Source organism: Crinia signifera, chromosome 7 (genome assembly GCF_055691185.1).
Source record: "Crinia signifera chromosome 7, ASM5569118v1, whole genome shotgun sequence".
NCBI classification, from domain to species: domain Eukaryota; kingdom Metazoa; phylum Chordata; class Amphibia; order Anura; family Myobatrachidae; genus Crinia; species Crinia signifera.
In genome coordinates, this window is record NC_139223.1 from 28,475,290 (window position 1) to 28,495,768 (window position 20,479).

The 20,479-nt window shown below is 45.6% G+C and overlaps 1 protein-coding gene across 1 annotated transcript in view; it reads left to right on the forward strand.

Moving 5' to 3' along the window:
- The window catches only part of PPL (periplakin), an 82,862-nt gene that overhangs the window by 57,987 nt on the left and 4,396 nt on the right, over window positions 1–20,479 (forward strand). The window contains exons 5-21 of the mRNA XM_083152704.1: window positions 5,709–5,834; window positions 5,918–5,959; window positions 6,077–6,238; window positions 7,647–7,754; window positions 9,738–9,833; window positions 10,327–10,449; window positions 11,986–12,132; window positions 12,238–12,389; window positions 12,494–12,588; window positions 14,971–15,137; window positions 15,318–15,496; window positions 15,592–15,730; window positions 16,288–16,481; window positions 16,564–16,714; window positions 16,882–16,965; window positions 17,316–17,429; window positions 18,519–18,611. Of these exons, the coding sequence (XP_083008830.1) occupies window positions 5,709–5,834; window positions 5,918–5,959; window positions 6,077–6,238; window positions 7,647–7,754; window positions 9,738–9,833; window positions 10,327–10,449; window positions 11,986–12,132; window positions 12,238–12,389; window positions 12,494–12,588; window positions 14,971–15,137; window positions 15,318–15,496; window positions 15,592–15,730; window positions 16,288–16,481; window positions 16,564–16,714; window positions 16,882–16,965; window positions 17,316–17,429; window positions 18,519–18,611 (2,172 nt within the window). The remainder of the gene's footprint in view (window positions 1–5,708; window positions 5,835–5,917; window positions 5,960–6,076; window positions 6,239–7,646; window positions 7,755–9,737; window positions 9,834–10,326; window positions 10,450–11,985; window positions 12,133–12,237; window positions 12,390–12,493; window positions 12,589–14,970; window positions 15,138–15,317; window positions 15,497–15,591; window positions 15,731–16,287; window positions 16,482–16,563; window positions 16,715–16,881; window positions 16,966–17,315; window positions 17,430–18,518; window positions 18,612–20,479) is intronic.

The following is a 20,479-nucleotide window of genomic DNA, read 5'->3' on the forward strand; positions in this document are numbered from 1 at the left end:
TGGGGGTGTCGTTGGGGGTGCTTTTAACATAGTAAGCACCCAACACGTTTAATTAACTTATAGGGGCAACTTTTAACATGGAAAAACCCTTTAGGGTGCTTATACAATTTTAAATCGCATACCATTGTATATGCGATAGAATGACATACAATGCCATACAATTCGATGGTATATTTAAAAATTAAAATCGGCTGACATCGCATAACATCGCATCACATGCCTTATGGTCTGCGATGCGATGGGCGCCGTGCTAGTACACACGTACCAATATATTTATTTGAAGTAAGAGGTGATTAAGGCAGGCAGCTGAAGTCAATAATGTGTCAAATATAATGGTGTAGGCTGGAGAGCTGCACATATGTTCATGTGTGTATTGTACTAAATATACGCATATACATAAATGCATACAGTAAGTAATGCGAAGGCCAGCTATGCGATGCCAAGCTATGGCATGCATTGCTTGGCGATGCGATGGTTTCGCCGATTTATGTTGCGCATACACACTGTTCAGATAATGATTATAAATTTAATACCAAATAACTTTGTTTACAACCAATCACTTGACATCATTTCTTTAATGTGCCATATCAAAGATGGCTTACCAGAGGGCAGCACCCTTCTCTACTGCGGAGCTGCTGGCCCTCGTCTCCGTAATGTAGAGGAGGCTGGGCCGTGCGGGGCCCTTTATCTCTAACCGCGACAAGCGCCGGGCCTACGTTGCTGGCCGGCGCAGAATATACGCCCGCACACACATGCGGAGGACCGTCGCCCAGCTGGAGAGGCTATGGTCCGACTTAAGGAGGTGCCAGCCCGAGCTACTCCAGCGTCTCAGGCGGCGTATTGAAAGATGTGAGTATCTCAGCATGAAACACATAATCGCCTGTGTATACACTATTTTCCCCATGATTAACAAAACTAAAATGTAAAGGATAATTGGTTGTCAATGAGGATAATTGGTTGTCAATGAGGTTAATTGGTTGTTAATGAGGATAATTGGTTGTCATTGAGGATAATTGGTTGTCAATGATGTTTAAATGGAATATACTATCTGTGTGATACTTTCTTATTGGCATACAGTCATGTGGATATAATAAGTTCTAGAACCCTGGTGTTCTAGCTACATATAACTGTGTTTTAGGTGCCACGCCACAATAATCACACTGTGTCAGGTACTATTAATAGACATCTTAACCTGTTAGTATGTGGTTGAAATCAGGATTCTCATGATCCTTTGAACATAATATATTTATATATTTCTCTCTGTTCCATGCCTTTTAACAATCCAGAGCTGTTTGATTAACAGCATACAAAATATGTGCATTCTCTCTATATATATAAACTAGAAAACTTGCCATTGAAACACCTATTGATGTTACTAATACTATTTTAGCATATATGTGCTGGTCTAATTAGAAATGCAATACAGATGATCCTTCACAGGGCTGTTAACATGATTGGTGGATTACCATTTAAATAGCAACAATGCAATGGAGGGAGTATCTTCTGAAGAAACCGTCAATTTGACACGACGGAGAAACGCGTCAAGAACCTCCCTTGCCTCTGATGCCTTGATGCCTTGCCACTGATTTGTGCCCCGTGTTAGCCTGCGCCTCACTGCGCCCACAGGAGTACTGTCTCTCAGCGACATAGAGACCAGTCCCGCTACAGACGGAGTACTGCGCAAGCCTTCTGAAAACCCCGTCGAGAGCAGAGGTAGATATCGACAGCAGACACACTTCTTCCCCCGCAGCGTTCGCCTGAAGGCGTTCGGCTCCCTGACACAGCGAGCTGGTCTCAATGCTGTGGTCAGGTTGTGGAACTCTGTATACAAGCTCATTCTTCAAATCTACTGTGTTCTAACATACTACCTGCTCCGTTATACCTCACGCTGACGGTGAGAGTGGCTACAAGTGAGAAGCTCACGGGTGCGCACACATATATACTAATCATTCTTTTCCACTGACTTTATTACCAACTATAAATTGGGTCCCAATCAAATGATTAATTGCAGTTCATAATCTGCAAGTTCTGGACTTTTGCTTATCTTCATTTACAACTACCTAATATGCGACAATTGGCTACATACTGAATGTGGAGTTACAAATACCCTAAACATCAAACTTGCCATTGGATCGTATAAATGTCAGTGTTTTGATTTATTAATTGGCATTTTTGGCCAAAGGACATGGCTCTTTTTTATGCTCTCTTTTAAGAGATTATTGTACAAATTACATGCTCAATTTTATTAATTTCTATTAGATGTTATTTTATTTATGATTGATTAAATTTGTATTTTTTATATGAACAAAACAGTGTAGTGTTTTTTTGCGCTCTCTAGAATTAATATTCTATCTGTCTATTGGATATAATAAGTTGTATATGAATTTTAAAATATATTTTTTTATTTTATTTCCATTTAATTTCAATCATCCATTGCTCAATTGGATCATATTTACACAGTACGGGAAAGAGCAGAAGAGGCCCATTCCTCTACCCAATCCCCTACCCACACCCATTACTCTACCCACTCCCAATCCCCTACCCACACCCATTACTCTACACACTCCCAATCCCCTACCCACGACCATTACTCTACCCACTCCTTCTGCCTCCCTTCTCCACCTACCTACCATCCTCCAATCGAAACCCCACTCCCAGCACCCAACTACCCTCCACCCACCAACCAGGCCGGAGAAATGGGAGCAGAGGTTGGAGAAAGTGGTAAGTATACATTATGCCTCGTGTACTTGATTAGCGGTATGTGTTATGTATTTTTAATTACACTATGGATTATGGCATAAATGGAGTATGGGGGACATTGTTAAAAAATGTTTTGTCTATAAATAATTCTAATCCAGGGTATGGGCAGAAAACAACAATATTAACCAAGGCCATAATGTATCCATTAGCCTGTTGGTTCAAAATGTAAAAACCCTGATGCTATTAGCCTTCACCAGCAGCAGCAACATCACACATAGGTTAGTATGGATTAAGGAAAGGACGGGAATGAGAGCCACAACTTAACCACATTGCATTGACATAGTGTATAGATAATATTTATGAAAAAAGGTACTCATAATGTTAGTAGCTTTACAGTACATTGCTGACTGCTAAGGGTTGTCAAGTTTGAGAGAGGTTCAAGTCTAGGTGGCCTTTTTAAACATACCGTATATACTCGAGTCAGTGGCTTTAATATTGTAGCCGCGGCTTAGGGAAGATCGTCGCGGCTACATAAACATGGCCGCCAGCCTCCTGCATTGAGGACATGTATGGTGCAGGAGGCCTGGCCATAACAGAGAGGAGCAGGGCATCGGCGCCGCAGAAGGAAGTCAGCGGCTGCCACCACGCACCCCCCTCCCTCCGTGGAGCCGGTCAGCGGCACCCTCTACCTCCCTTGAGCACTGCAGTTTGCCACCGTCAAGCAGGGCAGCGGCGGACACACCGGGAGGACAGCGGCGGCCGTGCACCCTCCTCCCCCGCCTCCCTGTGGAGCCAGACAGCGCGGCAGCTGCAACCCCCCAGTACAGGGGATGAAGCCGAGCAGCCTGTGGTGTCCCATGCAGGGGGAGAAGCCTGTGGTGTCCCATGCAGGGGGAGAAGCCTGTGCTGTGGTGTCCCATGCAGGGGGAGAAGCCTGTGGTGTCCCATGCAGGGGGAGAAGCCTGTGGTGTCCCATGCAGGGGGAGAAGCCTGTGGTGTCCCATGCAGGGGGAGCAGCCTGTGGTGTCCTGTTATTATGTAGGGGGAGCAGCCTGTGGTGTCCTGTTATTATGTAGGGGGAGCAGCCTGTGGTGTCCTTGTATTATTATACAGGGGAATTTACCAGTAGCTGCTGCATATACCACCCTCGGCTTATACTCGGGTCAATAAGTTTTCCCAGTTTTTTTAGGTAAAATTAGGTGCCTCGGCTTATATTCGGGTCGACTTATACTCGAGTATATACGGTACATTGTAAATTTATTGTATAAGTAACAGATTGTATACAGTAAACCACTGTGTGTGTGTCACCATCATAGTACTTAGTTTAATGTTGAAAGCAGTAGCCTATGTCATTGTGTGTATCTATGATTTTTGATGCTGTAGGTCATTTTGACATATTTTATGGATCACAATATAAAATGTATACATGACTATCAATAGTAATGTTGAACCCCCTTTAACATGCCGACAGATTACCAGAGGCAAGTCGACGAGGGCGTCCGAGGAGCACTGTTAAAGATGAGGGAGCACCTCCTAATGCTGTCCCAAGATCTCCAGGACCTCACGGACCGTCTTGTTTAAAAAAAAATGTCTTTTGTTAAAATAAATAGTTCTTGACAGTTAGAAGTTGTCCGTGTGTTCTTGTTTAATTTAACAGTATATTTGTAAATTGTGTTATATATTTATGGAACTTGCAAAAGGTAGATACTGTATACAGATGTGTTATTGCATAAAGTGGAAAAAAGTGAAGGGTAATGAATGAATGGTGTTGAAGGTGTGTTGGTGTGTATGTGTGTGTCTTTGCACAGCGATCTACAGTAGCTTTATTATAGTGCCCAATTCATTGCATGACACAAAATTAGATTATTATTAATAAAAATAACGTTAGCCAGTATGCATAATGATGTACACACACACGTACTGTGTTTTAAACTGTAGGTATGTGACATTTATTATGTGTTAATCACAATTTGAACATTTTGATTGATTGCATTTGCCTTGCAATTAATATATAGTATGCATACATAAACACAGGCATGGCTATTTTTCAGCAGGCTCCAGCAGGAACTGAGGCCCTTATTCTAGTTCACTCTTTCTGACAAAATATTTCTTAGATGGACAAAACCATGTGCACTGCAGGTGAGGCAGGTGTTACTTGTGCAGAGATAATTAGATTTGGGTCGGGTTTTACACCTGCCTCACCTGCAGTGCACATGGTTTTGTCCATCTAAGAAATATTCTGTCAGAAAGAGTGAACTAGAATAAGGGCCTCAGTTCCTGCTGGAGCCTGCTGAAAAATAGCCCTGAACACAGGTAAAGGTGCAACAATGAACTAATAAAACTTAACATGATGTAAGGGTTAATCTAAAGTGGAAGTAATGTGTTTAGGTGTCAATTAGGAAGTAATTGATTACAATTAAAAATAATATATATGTTACGAGGTAGCCTAATTGGATAAGTGTGTAATGTGGCTGAAGCACGACTTCCGAATAGATTACTGAGGTTAGCGCACATACACCAACTCGGTGCGTACGGACAGATTCCCGTCCGTTCGGACACAGTAGGACCGTGCAGAATCTTTGAGTTCCCACCGCACACGGACGTATGGATGCAGTCCGAAGACACTCCCTCTTCTTAGAAAGTCCGTCCGAACGGATGTGGACGACACGTAGGCGTGTGTTCTTAGAACGTCCGACGTGCGTTGCGTTCGGTCATTTCCGAACGAACGCGCATCCCAAAGAGTGAACTAGAACAAGGCCCACAGTCCCAAGATGGCTCCGCACATGCTCATTCGAACCCTCGAGGGGCCATCTTGGTACAGAGAATGAAGCTTCCCTGTAGGAACAGCGACATGAAGTATACAACATTACATTATGCACATTCCTCTATACAGATTAATCTCACTACAAATAGACTATATTAGTGAATATGAGGACTGAGTAGAAGATGTACAATAGGCTTGAGATGTACAATCAGAACACTTATATACAATGACGTATGTTATGCAGGACATGCTGAACAGTGCCGGCTTTACCACAGACCTGCCCAACGTAGAGAACCAAATCATGGAACACAACATGTTTCACAATGAGGTCAAGGTGATGGGGGATCACGTGAACAAGGACAGTGACAAGGTGAGTGTCAGCCAGACAGGACCATGCGGTTGGCTCCTGCTACCTGTACCGTGCTCTCATGCGCTGCTCCTCTTCCCCTACAGGAATACATCAGCGGACTGCAAGTCAAGTACCAGAAGCTTTTGGTAAGGACCTCCATCTTGTGCCCACAGTAATACTGCCCCAGCATTCTCTCTCCACCACCGGTGCTGCTGCCTACGGTAGTCCAGTGACTGACTTTTCCCTGTTGTTGTCTACCGTAGACTGCGTCCCAGAAGCGTCAGCGGGACCTGAACACTCTGCAGGATTACATGCAGCGCTGCACCAACGAACTTTATTGGCTGGACCAGCAAGAGAAGGAACGCATGGAGTATGACTGGAGCGATCGCAACACTGACTATATCAGTCGTAGGAGGCAGTATGAGGTAAGTCACCCCTCTGTAATGAGCTGCAATCCGAAATTGCGGGTAAATATATCACACCTATCGCCCCCCCCCCCCCCCCCCCCCAAAAAAAACAAAAACAAAACAACACATTTATCACAGGTCTGCGCACTCCCGTTTTTTTAGAGAGTGGAGAGTGATAAACAGCCAGCCAATCATCTCCTACCTGTCATTTTTCAAACACAGCCTGTAACATGACAGGTAGGAGCTGATTGGCTGGTTGTCTATCACTCTCCATTTTATCACTTTTTTGAAACTTGATACATCTGGCCCAATATGTGTTAAATTGCTTTAACCCCTTGAGTGATGGGTTTTGCTGGGGCAGGAAAAAAATACCAGGGCAGGTTTGTCCTGCCCCAGCAAAACCCACCACAGATCATTGGTCGTACATGAAAATTAGTATATGTATATATTTAGATCAATTAAAGGCACTTTTAAAATTAATTGCAAAAACAACTGATTACTCCCACTTAAAAGCCTAAAAACATTTGTCCTACTCAAAAAACACCCGAATATACCCGCCCCATACCTTGTACCCCCATTTTCATCACTTTGCACTTTTCCAGCCCAAAACTAACATCTTATTGGCTAATTCAAAATAAAGGAAAAATTCAAGGTGCGCAATTAGTCATTAATGAAATCTGAGATCACACCTATGGATAATTATCGTTTGTGAACAATCTGGCAGCCGCGATAAAGCGGCACCTGAAAATAGACGTGTTTCACTTTTTTTCCTGTTAAAATGGGTTATCGCAGCTAATAGGATACCCCCATAGAGCTATACTGCACTTACCTTTACTATAATACCATCAGTCTCACTGTTAGGCCCCCATACAAAAATACAATATGGCCCGATTTCCTCCATTTTAGACCCATCGGGTCGATAAATCGCGTGAAAGTCGTATATGTCATTTACGATCTACCCGAGAGTCCAGCAATGGAATCATCGTGACATTTGGTGATGCCTCAGATGAGATCCAGCTGTTAGCATGATGAGAAGATGGCTGTACTCAGGGCAGCCGAGAGGAATGCTGGGCCCCGGTAAAATTTGGGGGCGTGGCCTAAGTGTGGGAGGTGTGGCCACATCCTGCGCTTAGGTCACGCCCCCAAAATGTTTAGAGGGGGCGAAAGGAAACTCTAAATGCAGCAGCGCACACCTACAGCATGAGCTGTGCTGAGCTCACACATGCTGAGCCTGCTGTCAGCACAGCACATGCTGTATGTGTGCTGCTGCCGGGAGGGACGGAGGGGTCCAACCAGGGCCCCTGCCGGGTCCCTCCAGCAAGCCCGGGCCCGGGTAATTAGTACCTGCCCCCCCCCTCTCGGCTGCCCTGGTTGTACTGACAATAAATGGATAACCCCTTTCATTCGTTATTTTTTTTTCTAATAGAACTTCATCCAGAGGAGCCTGGAAGCAAAGGAAGCCGAGGTCAATAAACTGCAGGAGGAGGGGGATAAACTGTTGGCCGAAGGTCATCCAGCAAAGATCCCCATAGAGGTAAATTACTCCACAGGCCTAGAGTGATACTGGGAGATCCCTCAAACCTTTTAGAGATGACAAGTGGAGGTGTGGCCTATAGTAACCAATCAGATTCTAGCTTTTCAATTTTTTTTTTTATACGTACTACTTATATGAGTGTTAGGTTTGATACGTTTCCTTCTGACAGAAGCCATTTTGGAGCCTACTTCGAATATTCGAGCCAGATAAAACATAAGCAGCAGCCAGGCCTGGAGAATATTCAGTCATTAGTTTCCGCTCTCTATTATCCCTTATAATTCTTTCTGGCTGTTATGAAAACTGAGGAGACAAGATGGAGGACGGCAGGCGCCATCTTCAGAGTACGGGAATGGACTGTGGCTCCTGCAGCTGTCCAAACGCGTTCTCTGCACAGCTCTTGTCTATAGGCGTTTCAGTATCCAGATACTTCAGGGTCCCACCGGTCCTCAAAAATCACAGTGGAGCAGTCCAATGACAATTATGTAGGATAAACTGAGCATGTGCAGAGGGACACAGTGGCAGTTGTAAGTAGTGGGCGGGATCCAAGCTTGGATCTTTTAGAGCAGGGCTGGGCAATTGCAGCCCTCCAGATGTTGATGAACTACACATCCCAGGATGCTTTGCATTAGTTTCGCTATGTGGCTATGCTGAAACTGATGCAAGGCATGCTGGGATGTGTAGTTCATCAACATCTGGAGGGCCGCAATTGCCCAGCCCTGCTTTAGAGCAAAGTTTGATAATGCCCAAAGGCTCTACCCATCAGCTCTAAGCTCCAGAATGTTAAAAAAAGGGGTTTACATAACCGGATTTCTTAAGGTTTTGGCCCTAATCTATATCATATTTAAATTAAATATAATGTATACCACAAATCATACAAAACGGATTCCATGTCCTACAGATGTGTCCTCATACAGCTACATATACCATGTGACACGAGACACGCAGTCCTGTGCGACTCTGGTAGTATCCCAGTCACCAGGGCCCTTATTCTGGTTGGTGCGGCCAGAGCCGCACACGGGGCTCCGGCCGCACAAACCAATCCCCGCCCACGAGACGGATCGCCACGGCCGTCCGTACACGGACGGCTGGCGATCCGCATAAAAATTGTGGAGGCGTACGCCTCCACCATGGTGGGAGCTGCCCCCTGCATTCGATGGTCGTCGACCATCGAAGGCAGGTCCGCACGCCCCAGCAGCTCCCGCAAGCTGAGACCACACGGACAATCGTCCGTGTGGTAGCTTGTATGGGGGCTGAAAGCTGACATCCGGCGACGTCAGCTTTCCGCCCCCATGAGCTGCGTCATGCCCTCATTTCCATGCATACGCCCCGCGTTTGCATGGGAACGCCCATGAAACGCGGGGCGTACACATAGGGAAATGAGGGGATGAAGCCCCTCACGCCCCTATACGCCCCCTTTGCGGCGGACGAAATACGTCTGCGGCGAAGGGGGCTGCACATGCGCAGAATGACCTCTGCGCATGTGCAGACTGTAAACATCGGCGGTACGGCCGCACGCGGGCCGTACCGCACGAAACAGAATAAGGGCCAATGTGATGTGACTAGGCCGCACCAGAAGACTGTCCTGTGTATGTATTATATACAGACTCTGTATATGAAGCAGGATGGGAACTTGGCGCGGACAAAAGGGGCATCATCAACGAGATTCGTATATAGATTCAAATTGGTGGCTGGTACTTTATCTCTCTATACTTTACCAACTCTCCAAAGCTTAGTACTCCTGTCCCTATATCTGTGTCATGGTCCAACCACACCAATGGTACCTTGCTGGATGCGCCCATGGTGCCCTCTTGTCTATTTACAAATCTGCAAAACTCATGGCAGTCCGGCTAAATAGCCAATTGGCAGTGTCTATGGCTGGGTTTTAGTCTTATTGGTTAAATATTTATTAGCGTGTATAGTTTTTATCCAACAGATGGCAGCATATATCTCTACAGCAACCTCTTCTTATGTGTCCTCCCCCAGGCTCACATGGATGCTGTCCACGCTGACTGGAAAGAGTACCTCAACCTCCTGATCTGTGAGGAAAGCCACCTGAAGTATATGGAGGACTACCACCAGGTGAGAGAGACACCTGAGGAACCAGGCGGCCAGCGTAACATCAGAACACATCTATGGCCACCACCGTTATCACTAGCTGTGACAAGACTGGATATATAGGGAATGTAATCTACACTGGTGCAATAGCAACTAAATATATTCTTTCATTTTTATTGTATAATCCATACTGGGATCATTCAGAGTAAGGTCATTGATCCCTGTAGTTATTGGCCATTATTTGTAACGTCCCAGAGCCTCTATGAAGGTGGTAGACAACCGGTGTCTCCTGGACAACCTGCGAATGGGGTCCCAGGACTTGTTCTCTCCATCCCTTGATGATCATATAGACAGTACTGTGTATTGAGGTCCATACTGGTAGCTTGTGACCACTGCTCTGTGGGAATACGTAGACCCTGCTCCAATTAGAGGTATCTAGGTCATTGCTGAGCGGAATGTTGAGATAAAGCCAATGAGATGGCCTCATGGATTCTCATTGATCTGCTTTCTCATCCAGTTTTTCCGAGATGCCAAGGACAGTCAGGATCTCCTGAAGAAAGTAAACGGGGATCTGGAACATAAGTATAACCCAGACTTCAAGGACAAATACCAGATTGAGGCTCAGCTGCGTGAGCTGGAGGTAAGAGAGGACAAGTGTGGGATGGTCCTTTTAATGAGATCACATGACTAGCTGAAGGGCACCAATCATGATTGAGGGGGACCGGTCTTTCTTTCTTAGTAATGGATGTGCTATTACTTTCTTATTATAAGTGTAATTTTAAAGGGAAACAATAATCTCGATCATCAAAACCGTCAATTTCTTGTTTTTTATGCATACACATAGGGGGCTATTCTGTTTGATTGCCTTGCAAGTCCACCAAACCCCACCTTGCGAATGGTTGGCTGGCGCCACCCATTCGCATGGGCGATATGCACGCAGGGCATGCAAATGGATATTACACCGCAACATCCATTCGCAGGCCAGGGGGGGAACGTCCACATCTTTTGATCGTCGCTGACCATCAAAAGATGTGTGGCGTGCATGCATATGTGTGGTTGCTCTGAGCAACCTGACATATGCATGCACGCTCGGGGGGAAGTGGGCGGGCAGCTGACATCCGGTGTTGTCAGCTGCCCGCCCCCTGCATTCACGCCACACCCTCATTACCATGAGAACACCCAGCGTTCTCATGGGAACGCCCGCTGAGCGTTCCCATATGGTAATGGAGCTGCCCGGCACCCCACGCTCCTCTCCGCCCCCCGCCTGCTATGTTGGGTGTGTGCACCCGGTGGGTGCATGCACCCTGCATATGCACATGTGCAGAAATGCGAATGCACACTAACACAACCCCCGTGCGAACGCAGGCTAGCTGCGAACCGACCTGAATAAGTCTCAGTTATCATTAATTTACTAATCCAATCTTTGGGCCTGATTCAGACTCGCTCACTAAGCAGCGTTCTTTCGCAGACCCTCATTAATCGGGATGGGGCCCAAATTCGTCCCCTTCTGAGTGGGCTTGGATTAGGCCCTTTGTTGCTTTTCTCCGGGACTCGGGACTACATTTTCTAAAGGTGCTAAAAGGAACCAATGAGATTCTAGCTATCATTGCTCTGTTGCATCTTAGAAGATGATAGACAGAATGTGATTGGTTGCTATGGGCTACGACCCCACTTTTCACTTTTAGAAAATTTTTGTGTGTTTACCCCTCAGTGTCACTTTTCACTATGGAGTTGATGTATCAAACATTGAAAAGAGCGGACAAGTTGCCATTAGCAAACAGTCAGCTTTGAGGAAGCATTTATCAAGTACGACCAATTAAATGATAGGTAGATTCTGATTGGACAACTTCTCCAATGGTCCCGCTTCTCTGCCCTTTTCACTGCTTGATACATCAACCCCATCACTAACATAGACCTGGTCTTGCCAACATTGACCAGTAGCACTGCCCATTATTATTTGACTTTTTCTGTGGTAAGATTGGCATCTGTGGTCAGTTAAGTAGTCAGAGAACGGGGCAACCTTTTGAATTAGACTATGGCCATGCCCCTTCCTAAAGGGGGAGTGATCATTCCACTGTTTGGGGGTATCCATGCTGCACGAGAGGGCGGCGCCCTAGATGTCCACAGTAGTCCACAGTAGACCTTATGTAATTAACCTCGCTCCTCGCTGTCCTAGGACCAAGACAAGGCTCTGGATAAATACGACGAGGTTGTGCGTTCCCTGCAGAAGCGCAGTAACCAGGTATTGCCGCTGAAGTACCGCCGGGAAACCCCTCTCAAACCCATCCCAGTGGAGGCTTTGTGTGACTTCTATACAGATGAGGTAAGAGAGCAATCCTATACAGTCCATAATAGTCCTATTTAACATAGGAGCGATAGCCATATTTATGATGCAATAATCTGTGTATATAATATGTGTGTTTTGCAGGATCAGATCACCCGAGGGGCACTGTACACTCTGAAGACCAACCGGGGGGAGAAATGGGAGGTTACCGATAGCAGCGGGAAGAAGCTGGTGGCTCCCGGGGTTTGCTTCACCATCCCGCCAACGGATCCTGAGGCTCTGGGTCTTGCGGAGAGGTGAGTGGGTGATGATGTACCTAGTGCACCAGGACAAGTTCTGTGGATTGTGACCCGCCATGTCGCTGGTCCACTAAGTAACTCTACGCTCTTCCTACCACCAGTATCTCCAACCAGTACCGAGCCACCAAGCAGAAAGCGGCGGGCTGTAAGACTTCTTTAGTCAAGCAACTGGATGACCAGAACAAAAAGTCTAATGGTAGGTCCAGCTCTAAAGTGACGGTCTGACCTAATGTTGTAGGTAATTCTCAGTGGTTTTACCGCCAGTAACTGCTCTCCTCAATTAATCAGGATAATCAGACTCTTGTTTCAAACACATCCTGATAAATTACAGCTGCTCCAGCTTTCAGCTCATTCAGATCATGCCTTGAGAATTCTGGCCACTTTGGCCAGTTCTCAAGTAGGCCCAAACCTCAGCTGGGAAGGCGATGTATGTGGATCATGAGCAGCTGCTGTAGAATGTTTCGAAGCTTTGATCATTGCTGGAGAGAGACACGGACCAGGGCGTCCGGGGGACCTTACCGGTTGCTGCTGTCTGATGGATTTGTCGTTATGATAAGACATGGGTCAGAATGCAGCAGCCACAGCTTACGGGTGGAGTTACACAGCAAGGGTGTCTTTATATACCCTTTTCTTTGAACTTCTTGCTCACAGCAGCCCATCTGCGCAGCTGCGAATGCGATTGCAGCCATGCACGAGGGGAAATCCATTCAAAATCACTCAACATCGAATGGTTTTCTTCCTGTTCGAGACGCCAAGTAAGCCAGGACATACAGTACTCAGCACTGCGATGGTCGTGGGGAGAAGGAGGCCGCTGACATCATCAACACCTGGGTAACGCCTACATTTTCTGTAAAACTCAGAAAAAATGATGGGTTCCCGCCCCCAATGCGGAACATAGCACATAGATCCGCCCCCAGCTTGAAGCCCCACCCCCACATCCTGAAAGAAAAATGAATGACCATCGATAGGTAAAACTATCAATCTATCTAATCCATCACATAGTTTATTACTATCGATGGCTGGTTGCAGTTTTGCAATCAATGGCAACCATCGATGGAGACTGCACCGATAGTGATCCCTACTGCATTACAGTGATATTGGCCTTGGCCGAACGTGGCAACCCAATTGCCAAATAAGCTTATAATATGTATTCTGCCCTGAAACAGATGGCGTGAGCTGTTACAGGGTTGGCAGCTTCTGTGTAATACAATCCTCACTGTATGCCAGGCACGCTCTGCCAAAGTGTTACATAGCAGCACGCACGGCCAGGCACCTTTCTCTATGGGTAATGAGCTGTGTGCGAGACTCTTTATTTTATATTAAAGGACACAATCTAGAATATAGGATTTAAAGTATCAGGTATCGGGAAACATTCCTCAATTATTATGAAATAAAACCCCTACATTGATTGTGTAATAGCCTACAATTAAATGTGCAAAATAAGCCACACCTCCAATCAGTATCAACTCCGCCCAGTCACCTCAATCTCCTCCCTGACCCATTCAGCCACTAATCTCCCAATATCATAATTATTAACTCCCCAACCCTGCATCACAGTTCAAAGTTCAAATAGGGGAGCCACACATTCGGCCACCAACTGCCATTCCAAACGACTCACTGGCAGTTGGTTTTTCTCCCCGATATGAATTTTGAACTGTGCTGTAGCTCCTCCTCACGGAATACACTAGTAACCCAACAAGTCATCTGCAAGTGCCGCCTTGGCTTTCAAATGGTCTAGCCTTCAGTCTTATACCACAGATTAGATCTGAGCGGCCAGCCTGAAATCCAAGTTTGAAGGCCGGATGCATTGGTACGGCTCGTAGTACGCATGAATGAGGCCCATCCTGCGATAAACTCCAGCTACTTTTTTTATTGCTGGCTGTATGCTAGGTGATTGGCAGGAAGCCGGCGTTTTATAAACCGGATGTTTTCTTGGAGCGTCAGGGAAAATTCAGGCGTACCCAGGCGTTTTCAAGAAAGCCGCGTGACGTCAGTTTCTATCGCAGCTGCCGAGTAGGTCCTTTGCTACACACAGATTGCACACACTGGGAAAGTCATTCGATGGCGACTGTCAGACTGTTTCAGTTGCTCCAAATGATTGAAACTTAAAACTGCTTGTAGAGTTTTATTGGCTAGCTGTAGTGCAGGGTATTTGTGATGACGGGTAGTGTCGGCTGTAACTAATCTGATACAGTCAGTAAAAATAAAAGGTTATCGCCCGTATTATGTTGTTAGACATGTTGTAACGTAAAGGGAATGTGTCACTGGAATACTCTACTGGAAATATCAGTAGCGATGATGGAGATTGGCTCCTGTAATGCAGTTCCCGATTTTTAAGGCTGTTTCCTTATCTGTAATGCAGCTCTTAGATATTAATGAATAAACATGCGCTAATCATACAATAAGTCACACTGATCCACCAGTGTTCAAGCAGGAACCTGCTTCAGCGTTAGCGCTTAATACTTAAACACCCTTCAGATCATTTATTTATTTGGCTTTTACAAATCCATATTTGGCAGGTTTGAATTAATCAGCTTGTATTGACTATTTTTGACTATTATCGACTATTTTTCCGCAGATACCATCAATGCTCAGGATAACCAGGGACGCCAACTTCTCGCTGGATTGGACAAAGTCATTACCGACCTAGACAGGCAGGAGAAGGCCATCAGCTCCAACCTGCGTCCACCTCTGGAGCATAACCGCGCTGTGCAGGATAGCTCAGAAAGGGTTAAAGAGCTCAAGGTGAACATTGGAAAACTGGAGTGGGCCAAAGGATTCTTGGGAACGCAATTGGGTGTGAAAGAAGGATTAAATGTGCTCAGCGACCATTGTAGTTTATAAAGGGGGTTACCGTTGCTCATCGTCAATAATCCACTGTCAAGCTCGGTAGATTGATATTTCGCAATTTCTTCCTCCATCTAGAATATCTCCAACAACGTGCGGCGCATAGAGCCTGAAAAGTCTCAACAACTGCAAGAGTGTGCCGTCTATCTGTCCAAAGCCCCGGAGGTCTCCAGTGCACCCATCCTACGTAGCAAAACCACCGAGACTAACAAGAAGTATGAGAGGGTCAACGACCTCCTTGCCTATGCCCAGGATAAGTAAGTATGATAGAGACTATTTTTATTATCACATACCACCCAAAAGCGCAATCATGACCATCAAAAGAAGAGAAAGACCTTTACGTATTTTTCAGGGTTGAATCCTCCAATCGCTTGGAGAACAGCTTGCAGAAGAGCAGAGATCTCCTTTCCACCTATGAGACCAAGCTGAGCCAGGATGAAACTGTGCCAGAAGACCCACGAGATGTGGATAAGAAACTGCAGGAGTTATCGGTTGGTGACTAATGGGAGTGGACTAAAACCCAGAGGCGTACCTAGATATTAGTGGGCCCCATAGAAAAAGTTTGTTAGAGCCCCCTATTTAGCAACTGATGGTGATAAATGTATGTAAAACATATTACTTAGACAGTAAAGATGGGCCCCCTTCAGCTCTGGGCCGCATAGCAGCTGCATCCCTTGCACCTATGGTAGTTACGCCCTTACTAAAACCCCCTAATCACTAACTGAGATATCTATAGAAATTTTCAGTCACTTTGGGGAACTCTACCCTCCTTCTTTCTCTTCACTTTCCCATTAATAGTGACATATGCTATTATAAGTTGTAGGACACTGCAGGTCATTATCTCAAACCTTTAATGCTAACAAACTTGTATGTGTGTTTTTATTTTATTAGCTGGTTCTAAATACCCTTAAAAGTTTTTTTTATTTGTCTGGAGGCCACAATAGCTTCTTCATTTTGCAGCTAATTATAACTTCCGAGTGTGTCCCAGGCCATTGCCTACTAACTAGATCTAGAGTTCTCTTTTTGACCCAGCTCTTCATCGTTGTAGGCGATGAGCTCGGAGCTACAGATGGGAAGAGGTGTTCTTGCCGAAGCTGAGCAGAACCTGCACAACTCTAAACTGAGCTGCAATAACCTTGCCAACCGCTTCCAGGAGCACTGTCCCGATATTGAGCGTCAAGAGGCCGAGGTGTCGAAGCTCAACCAGCGCTACTCGCAGTTAGACCAGCAGATTCAGAGCAGGTGAGCATCAGAACAATAGTAGACACCAGATTCCTAATTCTGCACTTGACATACAAGTTGACTTACACACATTCGCATCTAGGTCACAGGGCCTGCAGAAAAGCAAGACTGCCTATTCAAACTACCGAAACAGCTACGACCAGCTGGATCAGTGGCTAAATAAAATTCCCAACTACGAGCCGAAGGACACGGACACCGTCAAGCAAGTGGAGAGCAAGCTTAATAGCCAACGGGTAAACCTTGCCTCTTGTACAAATGTCTAATGTGGTTGCGCTTTGCTTAAAGTCGTGGGAAGCAAACTGGTCACCAGTACTGGTTTATGAGCAGACCGGGGCCTAGAACTTAAAGAGGCGGAAGTCTACCTAGTAGCAAAAAAGTCACCAATATCTTCTATCCGCAGCTTCTGTTGGGTGACATCTCGAACCGAGAGCAGGACTTGGAACGTGTGTCCAGCAGTGCTCAGCAGTACCAGCAGGCAGTGAAGGTAGGTCACCATTCTCGTGGAACTTGTAAGTGGTCTACATAATCAAGGGAACCAATGCCAGCAGTCGAAGACAATAAGACATCTGTTGTCCTTTTGCAGCTTTTGTGGCTCAAGGTCAATGGTGATGTAGTAGTGTACATGAAACAAAGGGACCTTTGTCATTTTACTTTACTTACTCTACTAAACCAATTGCTCTAAACACTACAGTCAGCAGTTATCCTGTCAGTAGGGCCCAATACTCCTCAAGATGTAACGTTAGTCAGTTGCTCCATTAGCCTGGTGCCAAAAAGTTGACCTTCGTCGTACAGCAGCATGGATAGGTCTCATCACTTATTCTTGCTTTGTGGCAGGATTATGAGATGGATGCGGAGAAACTCAGGTCCATTCTGGATACGGAGAACAGGAGGAATTCATATTCTAAGCGAGCTAAAACGCTTTCTCCCGCCAGCAAGGTGAAGGATGAGGTGAGTAGAGAACCAGATTTTGATACCTAACCAATAACGACTCCTTAGGTCTATTCGCAAAAGATTGATTACAAACATGGTTCTAAAGACATAAACCACCAAAAGGGTAAAAACAAGGGAGCATGGAGTGGCTTAGAGGTGTTGTTAATGCCGCTATCTTGAATAATCAGTTTTATACAACCTAGCAGGCTCACATTAAGGTGGTGGGAGTGCGCACCCCGAACATACATAGAAAAGGGCGCAGACGTAATTATAGATTTTGGTCCTCCCCTGCCAAAAAAGTTTCTCATGCCCCCCATATGGCATTTTGGTAAAACAAAGAGGGCTGCTTCTAGGCAATTTGGCAAAAGAATGAACAGTTAAAAATGCGCCCTCAATCCCATATATATATATATTTTAAAAATAAAGTATGACTGCCGTAGGAGCGCACATTCCAAAAAAAGGAGCATGGCCTCGCAGGAAAATACCTTTAACCTCAGTTCTGCAACCAGCACACCCAGACATTGGTCACTACAGGAAAAATCCTGATTCATGCCACTTACATTATTTGTAATTTTTCATTCTTACAGCAATGCCCCTTACACATTATGCCACACACCATAGTGCCCCTTACACATTATGCCACACACCGTAATTCCCCTTAAACATTATGTTACCCACAATATGCCCATAACACAATATGCCACACACCCTAATGCCCATTTCACATTATGTTACACTGTAATGCCACTTACACATTATGCAACACACCATAATGCCCATTACACATTATGCCACACCTTAATGCCACTTACACATTATGCAACACACCATAATGCCCATTACACATTACACCACACATTGTAATGCACCTGTGTATGGACCTGTATCCATCATTGACGAAATGCATTCTCTTGACAACAAACGTCAATGCAATTAATTTTAATAGAAAAGATAATGATATTGTAGATTCATTTCTTGTGGTCATGCTTAGTCTTTTCTAATAAGAGGATTTGGTGCAATATATGAAGGCTAAAGGTGATCAGAGATTATGACAAATGGTTATCGAGTTGGGTAGATCTCTGTGACGCATTTCGCTTTTATCCACAGGAGGCAGATTTGTCCGCTAGATTTACTGAGGCCAGCGCTGTCAACAAACAGAGGCTGCAGACCCTGGAATTTGCACAGAGTCTTCTACGTCAGGTAATACAAACTTCATCCCATGGCAGTTTATAGAGAGGGTCTTTGCACTGTAGGAAATTCTTTCTAGTTACTTTTATTGTGCACGTTGCACAGAATTAAATAAGTAACAGCACAATATAAAAATACAGATGTATTCCATAAGTAAGGTGTGCTTTACTAATATAGCGAAGACCCTTTTCCAATCCGTATGATCCGTATTTATCTTGAATCTTCTAGAAGAATCTGTAATGATAAAATCCTGGACGTACGTAAATAAACTGCTACCTACTGACGCGTTTCTCCTGCCGCTACATAGCTAACGCGTTTCTCCTGTTGTCACCAGTTTCAGCAGATATATACAGTGATTGGATGTTATTATACAACAGTTCCTGATTTATCTCTTAGATTCTGTGTTTGGAGACGTACATGCTGATTGAAATTTTATTAGAGTCAAATAGAATTTATGGATTAGCTTTGAGTTTATACTTCCTTTATCTGCTCAGCGCAATTTTTTTTGCAGAATCTACAATTAGTATTTTTTTGGGTGTAGTATTATTTCCCTTCAGTAGGGGGCAGCATCAATACGCAACTTATATTCAATGTACGGTACTTGTTTCCTATCTGGGCGCCCGCTACGTTAATTGCGCACCATGCTATTCTCCGTATAAAAATCGGATCGCATCGCATCGGATACCACAAATGCACATACACGATATTGAACGATGCGATGCGATCCGATTTCGTTCCCGCTTTTATGGTTGGGCCATAGGATATATAGGAAAACCCCCCCTGATGGTTTAAAATGCGCCTCCATTGTTAACGCCACCCCAGTATTGACGTCAACCCGAAGCGTGGCGAGCGGCGGCGGTACGCGTCCTCCGACTTTTTCATACCCCCACTATCCACGCCGGCGTGGAGTTGAGAATAGAATAGTGTGGCGAGCGCAGCGAGCCACCGAGCCCGAAGCGTGGCGAGAGCAGCGAGCCCCGCGAGGGGACGCGGATACTTCACAGGTATCCGTGTCCCCTCGCGGGCTTCACAGGTATCCGCGTCCGCTCGCCACGCTTCGGGCTCGGTGGCTCGCCACACTATTCTATTCTCAACTCCACGCCGACGTGGATAGTGGGGGTATGAAAAAGTCGGAGGACGCGTACCGCTGCGCTCGCCACGCTTCGGGTTGACGTCAATACTGGGGTGGCGTTAACAATGGAGGCGCATTTTAAAACATCAGGGGGGGGTTTCCTATACAAATCGTGGGTTTGCGGGGTTATTACATTGAAATCAATGTAAAATCGGGTCTCAGGGACCATTTAACATTGATTCCAATGTAAAAATCGGGGTTGATCGCGTCACCGCATGCGATACGATCCGATTTCAAATGAAATCGGATCGGATAGCATCGTATGCCATCGTACATCATCGAGTACCGAATCCAATGCGATGCGATCCGATTTCATTACGGTGCCGTACGTTGAAAACCTGGGCGCCCAGATAGGAAACAAGTACCCAATGTACTGCAACATATTCTCTATGAATGATGCAGTGGACTATAGATTTTGAATGAACCGGAGACATCACTGAAACCTTGCTCATCAGTGTTATAACTGATTCATAAGGGTCCATTTATTAAATATTCCCCATTCCAAGGAAATTCCGTAACATACAGTAGGCAACTTTGAGCATTTACCCTGCGCACCCCTGTGGAGCTGTGTGGTGAAATGCATGATGTACAGATGTAGCGCCTCGCCAGATTCCCTGATTTGCTGGCTAAGAGGAGCTGCATCTGATGGGGATGCGCTAGCATCTTACACGCACGCGCCTCCCCTTCACTCGGTGGCAGAAACCCTGCTCGTCTCCACTTCAGGGAGGGATGTGGGCAGGGGAGCGGC